The 15,506-nt window shown below is 41.1% G+C and overlaps 1 protein-coding gene across 2 annotated transcripts in view; it reads left to right on the plus strand.

Moving 5' to 3' along the window:
- The first annotated feature begins 1,721 nt into the window (after nucleotides 1–1,721).
- Nucleotides 1,722–15,506, plus strand: part of RIF1 (replication timing regulatory factor 1) — a 29,339-nt gene continuing 15,554 nt past the window's right edge. For both annotated transcript variants that reach the window (XM_030952489.1, XM_030952491.1), the window contains exons 1-15: nucleotides 1,722–1,900; nucleotides 3,055–3,133; nucleotides 3,885–3,981; nucleotides 5,629–5,759; nucleotides 6,213–6,307; nucleotides 7,893–8,082; nucleotides 8,894–8,986; nucleotides 9,070–9,208; nucleotides 10,172–10,323; nucleotides 10,957–11,074; nucleotides 12,460–12,630; nucleotides 12,957–13,067; nucleotides 13,308–13,370; nucleotides 14,087–14,187; nucleotides 15,010–15,096. In XM_030952489.1, the coding sequence (XP_030808349.1) occupies nucleotides 1,734–1,900; nucleotides 3,055–3,133; nucleotides 3,885–3,981; nucleotides 5,629–5,759; nucleotides 6,213–6,307; nucleotides 7,893–8,082; nucleotides 8,894–8,986; nucleotides 9,070–9,208; nucleotides 10,172–10,323; nucleotides 10,957–11,074; nucleotides 12,460–12,630; nucleotides 12,957–13,067; nucleotides 13,308–13,370; nucleotides 14,087–14,187; nucleotides 15,010–15,096 (1,794 nt within the window). In that variant the 5' untranslated portion in view covers nucleotides 1,722–1,733. The remainder of the gene's footprint in view (nucleotides 1,901–3,054; nucleotides 3,134–3,884; nucleotides 3,982–5,628; nucleotides 5,760–6,212; nucleotides 6,308–7,892; nucleotides 8,083–8,893; nucleotides 8,987–9,069; nucleotides 9,209–10,171; nucleotides 10,324–10,956; nucleotides 11,075–12,459; nucleotides 12,631–12,956; nucleotides 13,068–13,307; nucleotides 13,371–14,086; nucleotides 14,188–15,009; nucleotides 15,097–15,506) is intronic.

Raw genomic sequence — 15,506 nt, forward strand, 5'->3', positions numbered from 1 at the left:
ACACAGGATTTGACCTGAGACACTGGAAAAGGCTCCCAAACTGAGGTGCTAGAAGTGAGAATGTGGATTTGTAGTTTAAAGCAGAAACACGTTAAGCTAAGGAAAGTTGAGAGTTTTAGAGTTTAAGATACAGAAAAAATAAAAGTAGTTACAGAGGTGAACAAGGAGTTTAGAATGCAGCACTGCAGGTTTGTGTGTCAGAACATGATTGGGTAAGAAAGCTCACACATGAGTCCATAAGATGAAATATTTAAGGATTGGGTCAAAACCACAAATATCCTTGTTGGCAGTGCTTTATTGGTCAATAGATCCTTAAAAAGTCTCGTGACTAAGGGTCTTGTGACCTTCTGAGCCCTGCAGTGAAGGTGTGAGCCCAACTCACCCTTCCTGCCTGTGTAGAATTAAAATAAACCACATCATCTAAAAACTCAGAGGTCCCATCTCTAACTCATTCAGAATTCCTTCACCAATCCCCATAGTTTTGCAGCACAATGAAGACCTTAAGCTAATCAGCCCCATTTTTGCTTTATTTCTTCTAATTTATTTCATTTCTGAGCTTTTATTGTAATTTCACTGGGAATATAATTTGGCTGTACTGAAGAACAACATGGCAGCTCCTCTCCTGGTTATTTCCAACACTTTATTCGTGCTCCACGAAACGAGTTTGGTATCACCACATTTCTGGGGTCTAACTGTATTTAAAATGTGCTTTTTAATCCTGCCACCTTGTGTTCACAGCGCCTGTTGTACAACAGCATTCCCATTTTCCAGGATCAGCCACAGCTTCTCGTCCATAGGCAAGAGAATAAGGAAAAGCATGGGGAGATGACAATATTTTATTTACGACCTCGGCGCTGGGTTTTTGTTATTGTTGTTTCTTTAACTGGGAAGAGACAGGTCTTGGATTGGTAGGGATGAGAGCCAGGGAACAACTGGAATCCCCATGGGATAATCTTTGGGGAAGAAACCCAGGAGATCCAGTCCCGCTGGGCATGTCTGGAGGTGACACAGCCTCAGCCATGGCCCGGCTCTGTCCCGGAGCTCCAGAGCTTTCCAGCACTTTGGGGTTCGGGATTTCCCATTTCACCCCAGGGAACTCAGGGAATTCCGGCTTGTGCTCAAATGGAGCTGGAGTTCATCTCCAGTCATTAATTAGGGATTTGACCTCACGTGCTTCCTCCCAAGGGTCACCTCCGCCCTCGTGACCGGGGTCAGGAGCCCGGGAACGGCCGGAGCTGTGCCGGGGCGTGTTTAGCTGGGAAATTAGGGAAAGGCTCTTCCAGCACAGCGTGGGCTGGCACTGACCAGGCTCTCCGCGGAACGGTCACGGCCCTGAGGCCGCCAGAGCTCCGGGAGCGTTCGGACAGCGCTCTCAGGGTGGGATTGTCGGGCAGGGCCGGGAGGCGGCCATGGACGATCGCCCTTTTCCGCAGCTATTCCCGGATCCCGGCACCCGCGGGCCGCGCCGCCCGATCCGCCCGACTGACCGCCCTCACGCCGGCCCGGCCCCGCCCCCCGCGCGCCCCGCCCTTCCCGCCGCGCCCCCCGCCAATCAGCGGTGAGGGGCGGGGCTGCCGCGGGGCGCGGGAACCTCCGGGCCGCGCTCCCATTGGCCGGATCCCGCGCGCCGCCGGGCCCGCGCGCGCCGCCATCTTAGCTAGCGCGGGAGGCGCACGGCGCTGAGGGGCGGCCGCGCTGGGGGACGCGGCGGTGGCGGCGGCGGTGGCGTCGCCATGAGCGCTCCCGGCCCCCATCCCGAGCCCGCCGCGCCCAGCCCCCAGCCCGAACCCGCCGCTCCCCAGCCCGCCGCCGGCTCCAGCCTCGGCTCGCTGCTCCACACGCTGGAGGACCCCGGCGCGCCGCCGGGAGAGCTGACGGACGCGCACCTCACCATCGTCAGGTGAGCGCGGGGGGCGCGCACGCTGCCCGAGGGGAGCGGGCGGCCCTGAGGGATCGGGCCGGGAGAGCCGGGAGCGCCGTCGGAGCGGGACCTGCCGGCCTGGCTGGGGCAGCGTGGCCGAGGGGAGACCGCGGGAGACATGCGGGGCTGGGGGGAGGGAGAGGAGGAGGGAAGGGAGAGAGGGAGGAGTGAGGGGAGGAAGAGGAGGGAGGAAGGAGCGCGTCTCCACGGGATCTGCGCATCGCGGATCCTCCCGACCCCCTTGGATTCCTGGCGGATCGTCAGAGGTGGGTGAAGAACGTTGGGATATAATAACTTTCTTCTAATGATAAAGCTTTGCGGCTTTATGACTATAAGGATGAAGTTTTTAGTTGGCGTATGCCGCGTTTTCATTGCATTTCTTTCTGGAAGGTGCTTCTTGCCCATGAGGTTGTGCCTTTACCTGCATCTGTCCGGTTTTACCATGTGCGAAGGCACGATCTCTTTCTCTCAGTGTCTCCCTTCGGTCCTGCAGTGAATTTAAAACTGTAGCTACTCGCATAGCAGATTTTACAGGTTTCTAGAAATAACTGACAGCAAACAAACCCTCCTGATGTAAGTATTAAACAGCAACAGGTTTCTCACGTTGTCCCTGGATGACTGAACTCAGCACGGTTTGGGTTTTGCAGTGAGAAGCTGATGATTAACATTTTGTGGGATAATTGCAGCTTTTCTGCAAGAATGTTCCTCACATATGTGCAAAGTCATCCGTGCTGCTTGTCAGACCAGGATTTTCCTGCATTCTGGGACTGCTCATGAGGAAGGTGCTTTTTCAGCTCCTGTATTTCTGTTTTTTTCTAATTTGCAGCAAGTCCTTTAAAATTTGCATGTTAAATTTTAATGTTTTTATAGGAGCTGACCAAAAAATGAAAGCCCTTAATGTTTCCATGAGTGTTGTTTAGGCTGAAAAGGAGTTATTACTCACTTTGTACTATAACACAGGATTTTGCTGCTGGGTCAGACATTGTGCTGGCATTTCTGCTCTCTAGCTCCTTCAGTGTTTTGTTGATTCCCTTCAAGAAAATAGGCTGCTGTGTGTTAGAGTTTGAAAGTTAAGTCAGTTACAAGGTATTTAACTTGTAAATATTGTTCCTTTTCCCTCCTGCTCCTTGCAGTCGCTTGAGTGGTGAAGGAGGCAAAGCATTTACCGCAGATTTCAGGAAACACTTCCCTCAACTCTGCAAGGTGTTCAAGGTATGGTTCTTCCACTCAGTTCTCTTCCACTTCAGTGAACAAAGATTTATTTTGGTTGTTAAGGTCAGTGGGCATTGAAAGACTCGAATTTCAGTTCATTTATAGAGTCACAGGATCATTAAGGTTGGAAAAAACCTCTGAGTCAGGGAATCCAGCCTTTAATAGGAATGCAGGATAGTGGCAGAGCAGGAAGGGGCTTTTTGGCAAAATAGATCTTTCTTGTGATGAGGAATTACTGCGTTAAAAACCAAAATGCTGGGTCTTGGATGTGTTCAGGCAGCATCCCACAGTCAAATCTAATCTTCCAGCCAGGAGAGATACTGTGTTGTGCCTGCCTTAGAAACATTTCAGAATTCAGAATATGCAGAAAACGTCAAGGGTTTTTAAGCAGTAATATAAAAGTTGTTCTTAGCCATTTTTTCCTTCTGTTTCAGAAGCCTAAAAGCAATTGGAGAGTCAAGTGAGAGAACATAACATACACAGCCAAAGTGAAAAACTTGGGATGGTTGGGGTTTATTTCATTAAAGGTGTTTTTATTACAGAGAGCAAAAATGCCTTCAGCACCTCAAATTGTTTTACTCATTAAGTGTGTACAGAATTCAGGGAGGGTTTCCTGCCTGGGTGGGTTTTTCACCAAGTCTTTGTTTTTCCCAGCTTCCCAGCAGTGTTGATATTGAAACAATAAACTCAATAATTTCTGTTACTTTTCTTACCTGAGATTCTGTGGATTTGGATTGTGTTTTTTTTCCAGGCACACATTTCCAGTCCAAACTTGGAGCTCAGTAATGCAGCATTGCAGGCCTTGGGCTTCTGCACTTTTAATTCAAACAACACAGCTGAATTATCTGGTAAGCAAACAAACTGTGACTATAAATATACACATCAGAGCTCTTTCTTTGTTTTTCTTAGCATTTGTTTTCATTTTGACCAGGATTTGTCTGTAGTGTGAGCAGTGGGATCAGTTCATTAATTACATTTTGTACACAAGTGTGGTGATGATTTTTCATGCTGTTACACTAATTCTGTTTTACAAACTTCTAGTTTCATTAAATGCTTTGGTAGCAATTAGTACAGTAATTAGTTATGTGGAATTAATGATCAAAAAAAGATATCCCAGAAGAACCTATTTGTAGGATTTGGGAGTGCACAGTTGAGCTTTTCCAGGATTTTAGCTTTTTCTTGGAGATTTCTTTGCTCCATCAAATCATGGAGTGGTTTGAGTTGGAAGAGACCATTAAAGGTCATCTAGTCCAGCCCCAACTATTTCAAATTAATCCAAAATCTTATGATCAGCATTCCTAGAAAGTGCTAAATCCCCTTCACAGAAGGTTTTGCTTTTGAGAACTTGAGGCTTTGCCTCAAGGTAGAACCACAGGTTTTTGGTACCAGGGGAGAGGGCATTTTCCTGTTTGAAATTGGTTCTTCTCCTCCATTTTTTTTCAGTGTCTTCTGCTTTCCTGTTATGCAAAATTCCTCCTGATTTCCTGTGAGAACGAGGATTTCTAATAATGTCCGTGTGCTATCTTTCTTTCCTCTCTTTTTTTTTAACCAGTTGATAAATGACAATTTTATTACAGAATGTCAGGCTCCAGAAGTCACAAAGCCCTGGAAACAATGGGCACTTGAAAAGGGAGGGAGGACAAGCAGCTCCTGTACCTTTCAGTGTACTTTTGCCTGGGGGAGAGGAGTGAAAGTGTCCTTCCATTTCTGATTGTGGGATCATTCACCCACAAAGTGCAGATTTGCAGTAAATCAGACTTTTTACCCTTGAATTTTAAAGGAACACGTGATTTCTTAGTTGGATCTAAGTCCTGTATTAACCTTATTAATTTTTAGGTAATGAGCTACAATTTCACCACCTTCAGTAACAAAAAGCTCTTGTAGGCTCTAAAATAAATTTGTGTCAAGTTATGACCAAAGTGCTGCTAAATTCACTTAAAATCCAAGAAGTTTTGAATAATTAAATACTTCATCTTTAGCTCAGGTGTATTTAACTAATACACCTGATATTATGGATTCTAATAAACTAATATTATGCATTCTTATAGAGGTAATACAGATGCACTGCATTATTATATTAATTTTATTTATTCAATCTTTCTATTATTCATGTTATATATTTTTATATATTTACATATAATTTTTTTAGAGTTTATGTATTTTATATATATTTTAATATATCTTTATATATTTTATGTATATTTGCATTTTATATATTTATATTATTTAATGTTATATCATTTATATTATTATATTATTTTATATTAATATTTTAGCATTAATATTTGTATATTATTTTGTATATTATTTATGGTAATTAATAACATTTTCAGCTTTCTGGCTACTTTGGTAGGAGAGAAACTGCTCCAAAGTGATGTTTAAGGCAGTAAATCACTGGGACTTGCAGCTGAATGGATTCTGGGCACACTAAAGTGAGCAGAATGACCTGGAGTGTGTTGCAGAGGGTTGTGAGGGTCTGTGTGCTCTGCTTTCAGGCACTGACATGCAGGAGCTGCTGGCAGCAGTGAACAGCGTGGCTGTGAAATGCTCAGACAAGAACACTCGCACTCGGGCACTTTGGGTCATCTCCAAGCAGGCATTTCCTCCTGAAATTGTTAAAAAGGAGGTGAGTTTCTTCACTGTTCTTGTAGTGTTCTTGTGGTGGCCTCATTTCTCACAGAGAGGAGCCTTCAGAAATTGTTTAAAAGAAAGTGAGTTTCTTCATTTCTCATTTTGGTGCTGACTTTTCCTAGGAAGAGGAGGCAAATTGTTTCTTACTCTCCACTCAGTAGCTTTTGAATCCAAAGGTTATTTTCCATCAAATCTGACAGCCAAGTATCAATTCTTGGAAAACCTGAGCTAGAAATGACTGCTTTCCTTGAGGGGAAAGCTCCAGTGTGAGCAGTTCTATGAGAAAGCAATGAAATACCACAGGGCAGAAAAGTTATGAATATTCCAGTTTAAAACAACACCTGGCATAATCCAAACACCATCCTAGAAAATGAAATGTTACAATTCCAGCTCCTCCTGGAATTATTTGTATGCAGGTGCTCACTGTGCTGTTGTCTTGTTTCCTCAGGTGTCCAATATTCTCTCTACCCTGGAAACAATCCTGACTAAAGGAGAAGTTCAGTCTGTTGTGGTTGAATATGAAGCACTTAATGTCATTATACGGTGAGTGCTCTGCAATATCCCATTGTCAGCCTTTGTGTAAGGGGGGAAACTCATACAAAACCCAGGTGGCACTGAATGTACTGAAGAAAAAAACTGAAGTTCCTTGAGCTGTTTATTCTGTTAAGGATTGTTTGTCTCCAGTGTTGCCCTGGTTTTCACTGGGCTAGAGGTGGTTGCTGAGTGCTGTGGGTGGGATTTGGGATGGGAATGGTGTTGATAACACCAGGGGTGTTTTAGTTAGTGCTGAGCAGAGTTTGCTCTGAGTCAAGGACAAGGGGACACAGCTGGCACAGCTGATCCCAGCTGAGCAGGGGATATTCCATGGAATTGTGCCCAGGGTGAACTGGGGAGCTGCTGGGCTGTGCACCACTTGTTTTGTGTATTATAATTAATTCAAATATTGCCTTAATAATAATGCCATCATTCTGAAGCAGAAATTAGACGGTATTGTTTCATTTTTAGTGACTCTTTAGGAATTATTTCCCACCTCTCAACTGTGCATCCCAAGTCATGCTCTCACATTTTGTTTCCAGAACCTGCCTGCTTGAGAAATAGAAATTCTGTGCCATTATTTGGGGGTTTATTTAAAAATACCTTATTTAGAAATATCCCCTTGGCAACACGTTTTCGTGCAGTGTTTCCCATCACACTGTTGAAATTCCTGTTTAATTCCAAAAATGACTTTTTAAGACCATCACTGTGAGCGTGTTGTTCTGGTCAGCAGAACTGAAATATTCAAATTTTATCTTTACTTAGTGCTGATTTAATTTCTGTACTAGTAAATACATTGAGCTTATATATTTACTCTTTTTTAAGTTTTCTCTTAAACTTTTGGCATCTGGTTTGAGCTGCAAATCCATTTTAAATATTTCTTTTAAACAGTTCTTGTCCTCTGGCTTTAATAAAATTACTTGAAAGGCAGAAGTTTAGTGCAGCAATTCTCCATAATCTGTAGGGATGGGGATTTGACTTTCCTGGGGAAAAGGGGGACTTGAAAAAAAATTCCAGGATTTCTAGATTCAGGCTAGTTTGAATATATTCCAGATATTCCCATTTCTGCATGTTTTTTGGTGTGAGTGGGCTGGTGGAAAGGTCTGGAATTTTGTCATGCTGTGCTCTAACAGTTTGGGAATAGGAGGATAAAATCAGAGCTCTGACCAGGCCAGGAGTATGTCCAGACCTGGCTGGGGATTTGCCCAGAAGCTGCTGGGAGTTGTTCCCAGCTGTGTGGGAGCTGCCTGGGCTCCTGGGAACTCCCAGGGATGCTTCATGGCCAAACCTTCCTTGGGCACTGTGCATTCCTGTCAGGCTCTCAGCTCCTGTGGCCAAATTGTTGGGATAAAATGGAAAAGCACAGCTCTCAGGTCAGGCTGATGTGCTTTTGGAGAGGTTGATCTGAAATAACACTTGAACTTTGCTGTTTTAGTACAATCTCACAATACAATTGATTAAAAACATTTGGGATGGTTTCCTCTAAATCCTGGATTGAATTAGAACATTCATTGATGATACAAAGGTAACTTGAGTGCCTGAGCTGCTGTTGGAGATCTGTAATCCCTATTTCTTTTGTTTTTTTTTGATCCAGCTTAATGGAGCAAGCTCCAGCCCAGATGGGAGAAGAGGCTGTGAGGTGGGCAAAGCTGATCATCCCCCTGGTTGTCCACTCAGCTCACAAAGTGCAGTTAAGAGGTGCCACTGCCCTGGAGATGGGAATGCCACTGCTCCTGCAGAAGCAGCAGGAGGTGGCAGCTGTCACCGAGCACCTGATGACCACAGTGAGTGACAGTGCTGGGCCTCTGGGCAGCAGGGGCACTTGGGGAGCATTAATTTCATTTTCTGTGCATTGATAGCAACTTCTTGATGCCAGTGGTTTTAGTGGAAAAAAAAAATGGAAGTGTAAATATTCACTGCAAAAAAGTGCCCAGCAACAAAGGGGATGGGAGACAGAATTTGGAGGCCTGAGGGTGGAGAGGGGGCAGGAAAGCAGAGGATGCTCAGCATTTTCCATGTCCTTTAAGAGTCCCCATCCTGTGCAGCAGCAGCCCCTGGGTGTCTTTGATGGAGCTTTTCATGTTCCCCTTCACTTCCAAGACTGGCCTTACTTGGCTCATTTATTTGGCCTTATTTTCTGCTAAAAAAACCCAAAAACCCAACCAAACAAAGTGGTGTTTTGGGAGCAGGGCATGTTTTGACTTCAGAGTTGGAGGAAATGCAAATATTTGAAGAAATGGATTTTGCTTTGTTGGTTGCCACTGTCAATAACAACCATAAATTTCGAGTGAAAAGAAAATCAGGTGGTAGCAAATGCTGTGTGGTACAGAATGAAATCCTTCTGATGTGCAAACATCAGAAATGCTGCTCCACTTCCTCATGGCACCACCAAGTTGTGGATTTTGCTAAGCAAAGCAATCTCATGCTTAGTTAAGTTTTTGAGTTTTATATATATATATTTAATTGTAAAAAATACATTTGCATAATCTCAAATCTTGTCTGTTGGTCGTGTCCCCAGACATTGGTATGAGTGTGTAGTTTTTAGAGTATTTTAAATCCGTTTCTTGTAGAAATTCTCTTTCTTTCTGCCTGCAGAAATTAATTTCCGAACTTCAGAAATTGTTCTCTTCCAAAAACGAGACCTTCGTGTTAAAGCTGTGGCCCCTGTTTGTCAGATTGCTTGGAAAGGTAAATAGAAAAGGAATCAATCTTCAGGACAGGAGTTTTGAACAGCAGAAATCTCTTTTAATGGTGCATTTCTTCCTGCTCAGACCCTGCACCGCAGTGGCAGCTTCATCAACTCCCTGCTGCAGCTGGAGGAGCTGGGCTTCCGCAGCGGCTCCCCCGTGGTGAAGAAAATTGCCTTCATTGCATGGAAGAGCCTCATTGATAACTTTGCTCTAAATCCAGGTAGGCTTCAATAAAATATTTCACCTGATTTGGTTTAACACCAGTCATACATAGCTGGAAAAATACACATACATGTCATACGTAACTTTAACACCTAACTATGTAATATGTATTAATACATAACTGTATTATAACAATAAAAATATAAAAAATCATCTCTTAGATATTTGTATACCACTGGGTATCCACATAATCTTGCAGAAAAATTGTGTGCATAGTTAAAATTCAAGTTTTTGTTGGTTTTTTCATAATATTTTTTTTTAGGTAAGCTGATAGTTTGATTGTTTGTTCTATCCTAGTTTTTGTGCTGGGAATGCTAGAAATAGAATAAGATTAGTAAATTGTGTTTTGTAGTGCTATAAATGATCCAAAGAGCAGTGAAATAGAGAATAAAACCTTCTGTATGTTTTATTTTGCGTGGTGTGGTCTAACTGGAGAAAGGCAACGCTTCAGGATTCCAAAAAAATTTTAAAAAGTTAAAAAAAGTTGTTCCAAAGGTGTAAACTGAATCTGGACAAGTATTTATTCTACCTTGTGTTAAAATACAATATTTTTTAACTTGATTGTGCTTCTCTATGTACTGAAGAGAAAACTCAGTGTTTGATTTTCCTGTCCCTGGAGCAGATGGGACCTAACAGAGCAGGCAAGAAGGAATTTCTTCTGTTTATCACAGAATCCCAAAATGGGTCAGGTTGGGTCCAACCTCCCTTCTTGAGTGGGGTCAGGTTGGAATGCAGAAAATTTAATTTCAGTCTTTGTATTGAAAAGAAATACTTAATTTTTGCAGTGTTGTTTTAAGCAGTAGTTGGAGTAGTAAGAGAATTTGAAAGGTTGGTCTGGTTGAGTTTTGCAAATTACTGTTAATTGAATTTGAAGCTAAAAGATATTAGGAAAAAAACCCAATGGTTTAATCAGATTTTGCTGAGCTGTGAGTGTTTAAAATGCACCTTTTGGATCCCCCAGACATCCTGTGCAGTGCTAAGAGGCTGAAACTGCTGATGCAGCCCCTGAGCTCCATCCACGTGAGGACAGAGGCTCTGGCCCTGACCAAGCTGGAGGTCTGGTGGTATTTGCTGATGAGACTGGGGCCTCACCTGCCCTCCAACTTTGAACAGGTAACTCAGGTCACAGGAATCCTGGGCAGCAGAATGTAAAATATTCCTGCTTCATCCCTTTCTGCTCTGTTACTGAAATCAAACTCCCTCAAGGAACCAAGTTGTCCTTGTGTGTGGCTTACAGATTGTGTGGAAAGGATATTTGGGACTCACAGCCCCAAAATATTGGAGAATCTGTGGGAATATCCTTTAGCATCTCTGACAATCTGCCCTGAGTGCAGTCATGGATTATAAATGTGTTAAATAAAGGCTCTCTCCTCCTTTCACCAAGGAAGTGTGAGCTTGGAAAAGGCTGCATAGGAAAACTGGTGAAAAGACCATAAATATTTAGGAAGATAGAAAGAAAAATGATACAGAGTGACTAGAAATGCAACACCTGCAAGTGGAGTGGACCTGTTTCTATTCAACACCTAGATTCCATTAAATTAATCTTCAAGATGGGAGTAAAGGGAGGGAGAAGTATTTTCTTAGGCTTATTAAAATATACTGCACCCACCAGGAATTTTTGTTTGATTAGATGTTCTAATTCATTCTAAACACCCAGATTTGTGAGCAGCAGCCCAGTCTGTGCTGATTGAAATGAGTTTTTTGTGGCTTGCTCGTGTTGTAGCTGTTGCTGGTGTCCCTTTGCAGGTTTGTGTCCCTCTAATCCAGAGTACCCTGAGTGTGGATCCTGCTGCTGCCTTCCCAGGAACGCCCTCACGGCCAAACAACTCCAGCCTGGGCTCAGCAGCCCCTGGGCAGAAAACAGGTACTGAAACCTCACCCCATGGGAACTTCCAGCTCCATTTCACATGCAGAGACTCATCTCCTCTCTTTGTCATGTTCTGCTTTTCCATTTCTAATTCTTGTTCTTCAGAACAGTGAGTTTTCTGCATGGTCACTGCATGGTTTATATGGGGGAAAGTGAGGCTGTTGCAGTCATTTAAAGTTTCACAAGTTGTGCCAATCACAGTTGAGGGCTCAGCAGCCCCTGGGCAGAAACCAGGTACTGAAACATCAACCTGTAGAAATTTCCAGCTCCATTTCACATGCAGAGACTCATTTCCTCTCTTTGTCACATTCTGCTTTTCCATTTCTAATTCTCCAGATCAGTGAGTTTCCTGCATGGTTTATATGGGGGAAAGTTGGGCTGTTGCAGTCACTATTTAAAGTTGTGCCAATCGCAGTTTGAGGACCAGTTTTAATGGTCTGAATTGTGTTCTCTGTTGCAAGGGAGCTTTGGTTTGAAATCAACCCAAAGTTTGATTTGGAACTTGGAATGGTTTGGGTTGGAAAGGACCTTAAAGCTCATCCAGGAGCACCTCCCACAATCCCAGACCCTGGCCAGCCTGGCCTTGGGCACTCCCAGGGATGGGCATCCCACCCTGCCAGCCAGGAATTCCTTCCCAATATCCCACCTAACCCTGCCCAGGGATGATGATCCATCAGGAATTTTAATGCTTTAACCACATGTAAAACCACCTCTTAGCACATGTAAAACCACCTCTAGTTTGCATTATTAATTATATTCTGGACTTTCCTTGGATAAAGAACATTATCCAAGAAAAGTCCAGAATATACTTAATAATGCAAAGTTTTTTATTGAAAATCAAAATACCACCTCTAAATATCCAATAAGGAACTCCTGGTTTTCCTTCCCTTTCTGGAAGCCTGGCATCCATGGCTTGTGCCATTCTGTTCTGCTGTAATCAGGAGCCTCAGGGATCCTGGATTTTTGGGAATTTCCTGTTTTCCCCTTCTTAAAAAAAGTTCATCTTAGTCCTGTGAGATCACAGCTGAGTTGGTCAAAATATTTTGCCAAGACCTCCTAAATTTCTGTTCCAGGTGACAATTTCCAATGGAAACTGTTTTGTAGCAGCACATTGATACAAGTGTTCAGTGTAACCACAGCTTCCATGGAGATTTGTACGACCAAAATAAAATTTGATGTCATAGAATTTACAATTTTGGGGCAGATATTTAAAAAACTGGGAAAAGTATGGCTGTGATAGCAAACCCCACTTCCCTGAGAAACCTGGCTGTCAGAGGTGCCTTTCAACCAGCAGCACTCCACGATTTGTCCTTTTCCTGGGGAATTTGGGAATTTTTCCCTGGAATTTCTGTGATGTTCCTAATTTGTGTGCCCTCCCTCAGGTCCTTTGCTGTTTGTGAGCCCGGGCACACCCAGGATGGCCCTGAACAGCCCAGCAGGAGGGCAGCTCTTCCCTTCCATCCAGCTCCTGGGCATTGAAATGCTGCTCCACTTCCTCATGGGACCACAAGTTGTGGATTTTGCTAAGCACAACAAACTCGTGCTTAGTTTAGGTATAGAAGTTTTATATTTATAAATACATAGTTTATAATTATATATTTATATTTATAAATCTATAATTTATGGTTATATATTTATAAATACATAATTTATATTTTTATATATTTAGATATATTTAACTGTAAAAATTATATTTGTGTCATCTCAGATCTTGCCTGTTAGAATGAAATGGTTTAAACTTTTAACTGTTGTCAGTTTTAAGATATCTTTATGTTTAAAATGCTGTAAATACACAAGCACTTGATTATTTTTAAGGTTTATTTTCCCAGTAAACTGCAAAGTAACAGGTTTATGGAATGTGTTTTTTTTGTTCTTGTAGAGCCTCTCCAGTACCCACTGATCAGTAGCCCTTCTTTTTTTTGTAAGCATGCCAGCACTCTGATAAATGCTGTTCAGGATGGCTTTATTGCAATTGGAAAAGAAGTTCCTGGTAAGAATTCAGTGGTGAAATTTAAACATTTTCTGGGAAATCAAGTGGGCAAGGGAAACATAAGAAATCAACACTTTGTGTGATGTCCTGATGATATAAAAAGTAGAACTGGTCTGACTTGCATTGAAATTTGAGTTCTGGCTTAAATCCAAATCTGTCCTTTAACACAATTTGTATTTTAGCTGCAGTTTTGTTGAATATTTTTATTGCAAACTGAATAGAATCAATGTTACCTTGCAGATTGTTTGCTGAATGTTATCTGGAAGGACATAAATGGATATGTGAAAACAGCAATTGAAGCAGGTAAAAAGGGTCATTTTCTTGAATTTGGCATTGCTCACCAGTCAGAGATGGTTTATTTTTAAACTAGGGCAGAAATTGTTCATTGTTTTTTGCTTGGATTTAGTCTCAATCAATAATTCTGTTCTATTTTAAATCAATTTCAAAAGAAAAACAACCCCTCCTCAAGTCTTGAGTATTGAGGAATGGAGACAGAAATTAAAAGTTTTTCCCTCTTTTTTTCTTCATTGAAGTTCTGTTCCATAGTAAACTGTAGAGTCTGCAGATGTACAAAAGTTGTTTCCTATTTTAGAAATAGGGAAAAATTTGCATGATTAAGTATATTCTGGACTTTCCTTGGATAAAGGACATTATCCACAGAAAGTCCAGAATATACTTAATGCAAAATATGTAACTGAAAATCAAACAGAACATGAAGAGGCATTCTTTGGATGAATACAAAATTCCACAACTTTAATGTATCAAAATTCAAATCCTTAATGAAACAAAGGTGTTTCCATTTCCTAATTAAACTTAAAAGGATTTCTATTATTTTTTATTTAATCCTTAAAAGGATTTTTATTTAAACTGGAATTTCATTTCTGTTATGAGCAGAATATACCTGAATCTCTGAAGGATTTGGTAGATTTTTACAAATTTACACAGAATTATTTTTGCTTTTGCACTAAAGGTTTCTATGATGACCATTGTGCTCTGACTGGAAATGTTCTTTATTTTAGGAAATAAGAAGGAGAAGGGAGGCTCAGAAATTCTGACCATGTTGCTCCAGGCCTTAAAGAACATTGTGAGATCCAACGCTCTGCCTGTGCAGAAAGTCCTGGTGAGTTCTGCCTGAAAAGCATCTTCAGCTGTAGCAGCAGAGTTGGCTACAGGGTTCTTCAAAAAATATCTTGGAGGCCTTCGTGATGGAATTTTTGTTGTTTTTTAACTGAAGAGAATTGTTTCAGTTTCGATTTTTTCTGGGTTTTTGTAAATATTTTTTTGTATTTTTTTTGTAAATTTTTTTGTATTTTTTTTGTAAATTTTTTTGTATTTTTTTTGTAAATTTTTTTGGTCTTTTTTTGTAAATTTTTGTGGGGGTTTTGTAAGTTTATAGTATTTTTGGTAATTGTTTTTTTATTTTTGGGGGGGTGGTATTTTTGGTAATTTTTTGTATTTTTTTGTAATTTTTTTTTGGTTTTTTGTAATTTTTTCGTATTATTTGGTATTATTTTGGGGTTTTTTTTGTTCGGGGTTTTTGTAAATTTAGGGGTTTTGGTTTTTTTGGGTTTTTGTTTTTTTTTATATTTGGGGAGTTTGGTGGGTTTTTTATGTGGGTTTTGGTGGGTTTTGTATTTTATCTGTATTTGTATATTTTTGTATTTTTGGGGTTTTTTGTATTTTGTTGTATTTTATTTGTATTTTTTGGGGTTTTTTGTATTTTGTTGTATTTTATTTGTATTTTTGGGGTTTTTTGTATTTTGTTGTATTTTATTTGTATTTTGGGTGTTTTTTGTATTTTTTTGTATAGTTTTTTGTATTTTTTGTAATTAGGGGGGTGTGTTTATTTTATTTTATTTGTATTTATTCTATTTTGCTTAAAATACTTGAACCCTCAGCAAAAATACATTTAAATGCATTATTTTTCTTTTCCCCTACTCAGTCTCTCATTGATATCACTGTCAAGGAGTTGCCTCCAAAAGTTTTGGGATCCCCAGCTTATCAGGTTGCTGATATGGATCTTTTAAATGTAAGTCTGAATTAATTCTGGGACTTCATTCATGCTGAAAAGTTTTGGAAAGTCAAATTATTTTATGTTCCAGAGTGCAGACTTTATTTGCAGGCCTCACTAATTTAACTGTGTCTAATTAATGAAATTACTGCACAAAAAGGGCTGATGTTGATTAGTGAGTGTCATGTTCTGTGTACTGCATCAAAAGTTAAGAAAATATTTAGACAATAATCACAAAAAGCTGTGAGAAAAGGCAGAAATGCTGCTGAATTTTGGTGGTTTTGTTTAGGGAGGAGCAGGCTCAGTAGGAAGCAGTGTGCTCCTCGTTAAAGTTTTAATTAGCAGATATTAAATACATTTTGTTAAGGTCTCTCAGCATTAGCAAACCTGAAATATTTGTGGTAAATTTGAACAGAAGTTGCCCAAAA

Source organism: Camarhynchus parvulus, chromosome 7 (assembly GCF_901933205.1).
Source record: "Camarhynchus parvulus chromosome 7, STF_HiC, whole genome shotgun sequence".
In the NCBI taxonomy this organism is placed as follows: domain Eukaryota; kingdom Metazoa; phylum Chordata; class Aves; order Passeriformes; family Thraupidae; genus Camarhynchus; species Camarhynchus parvulus.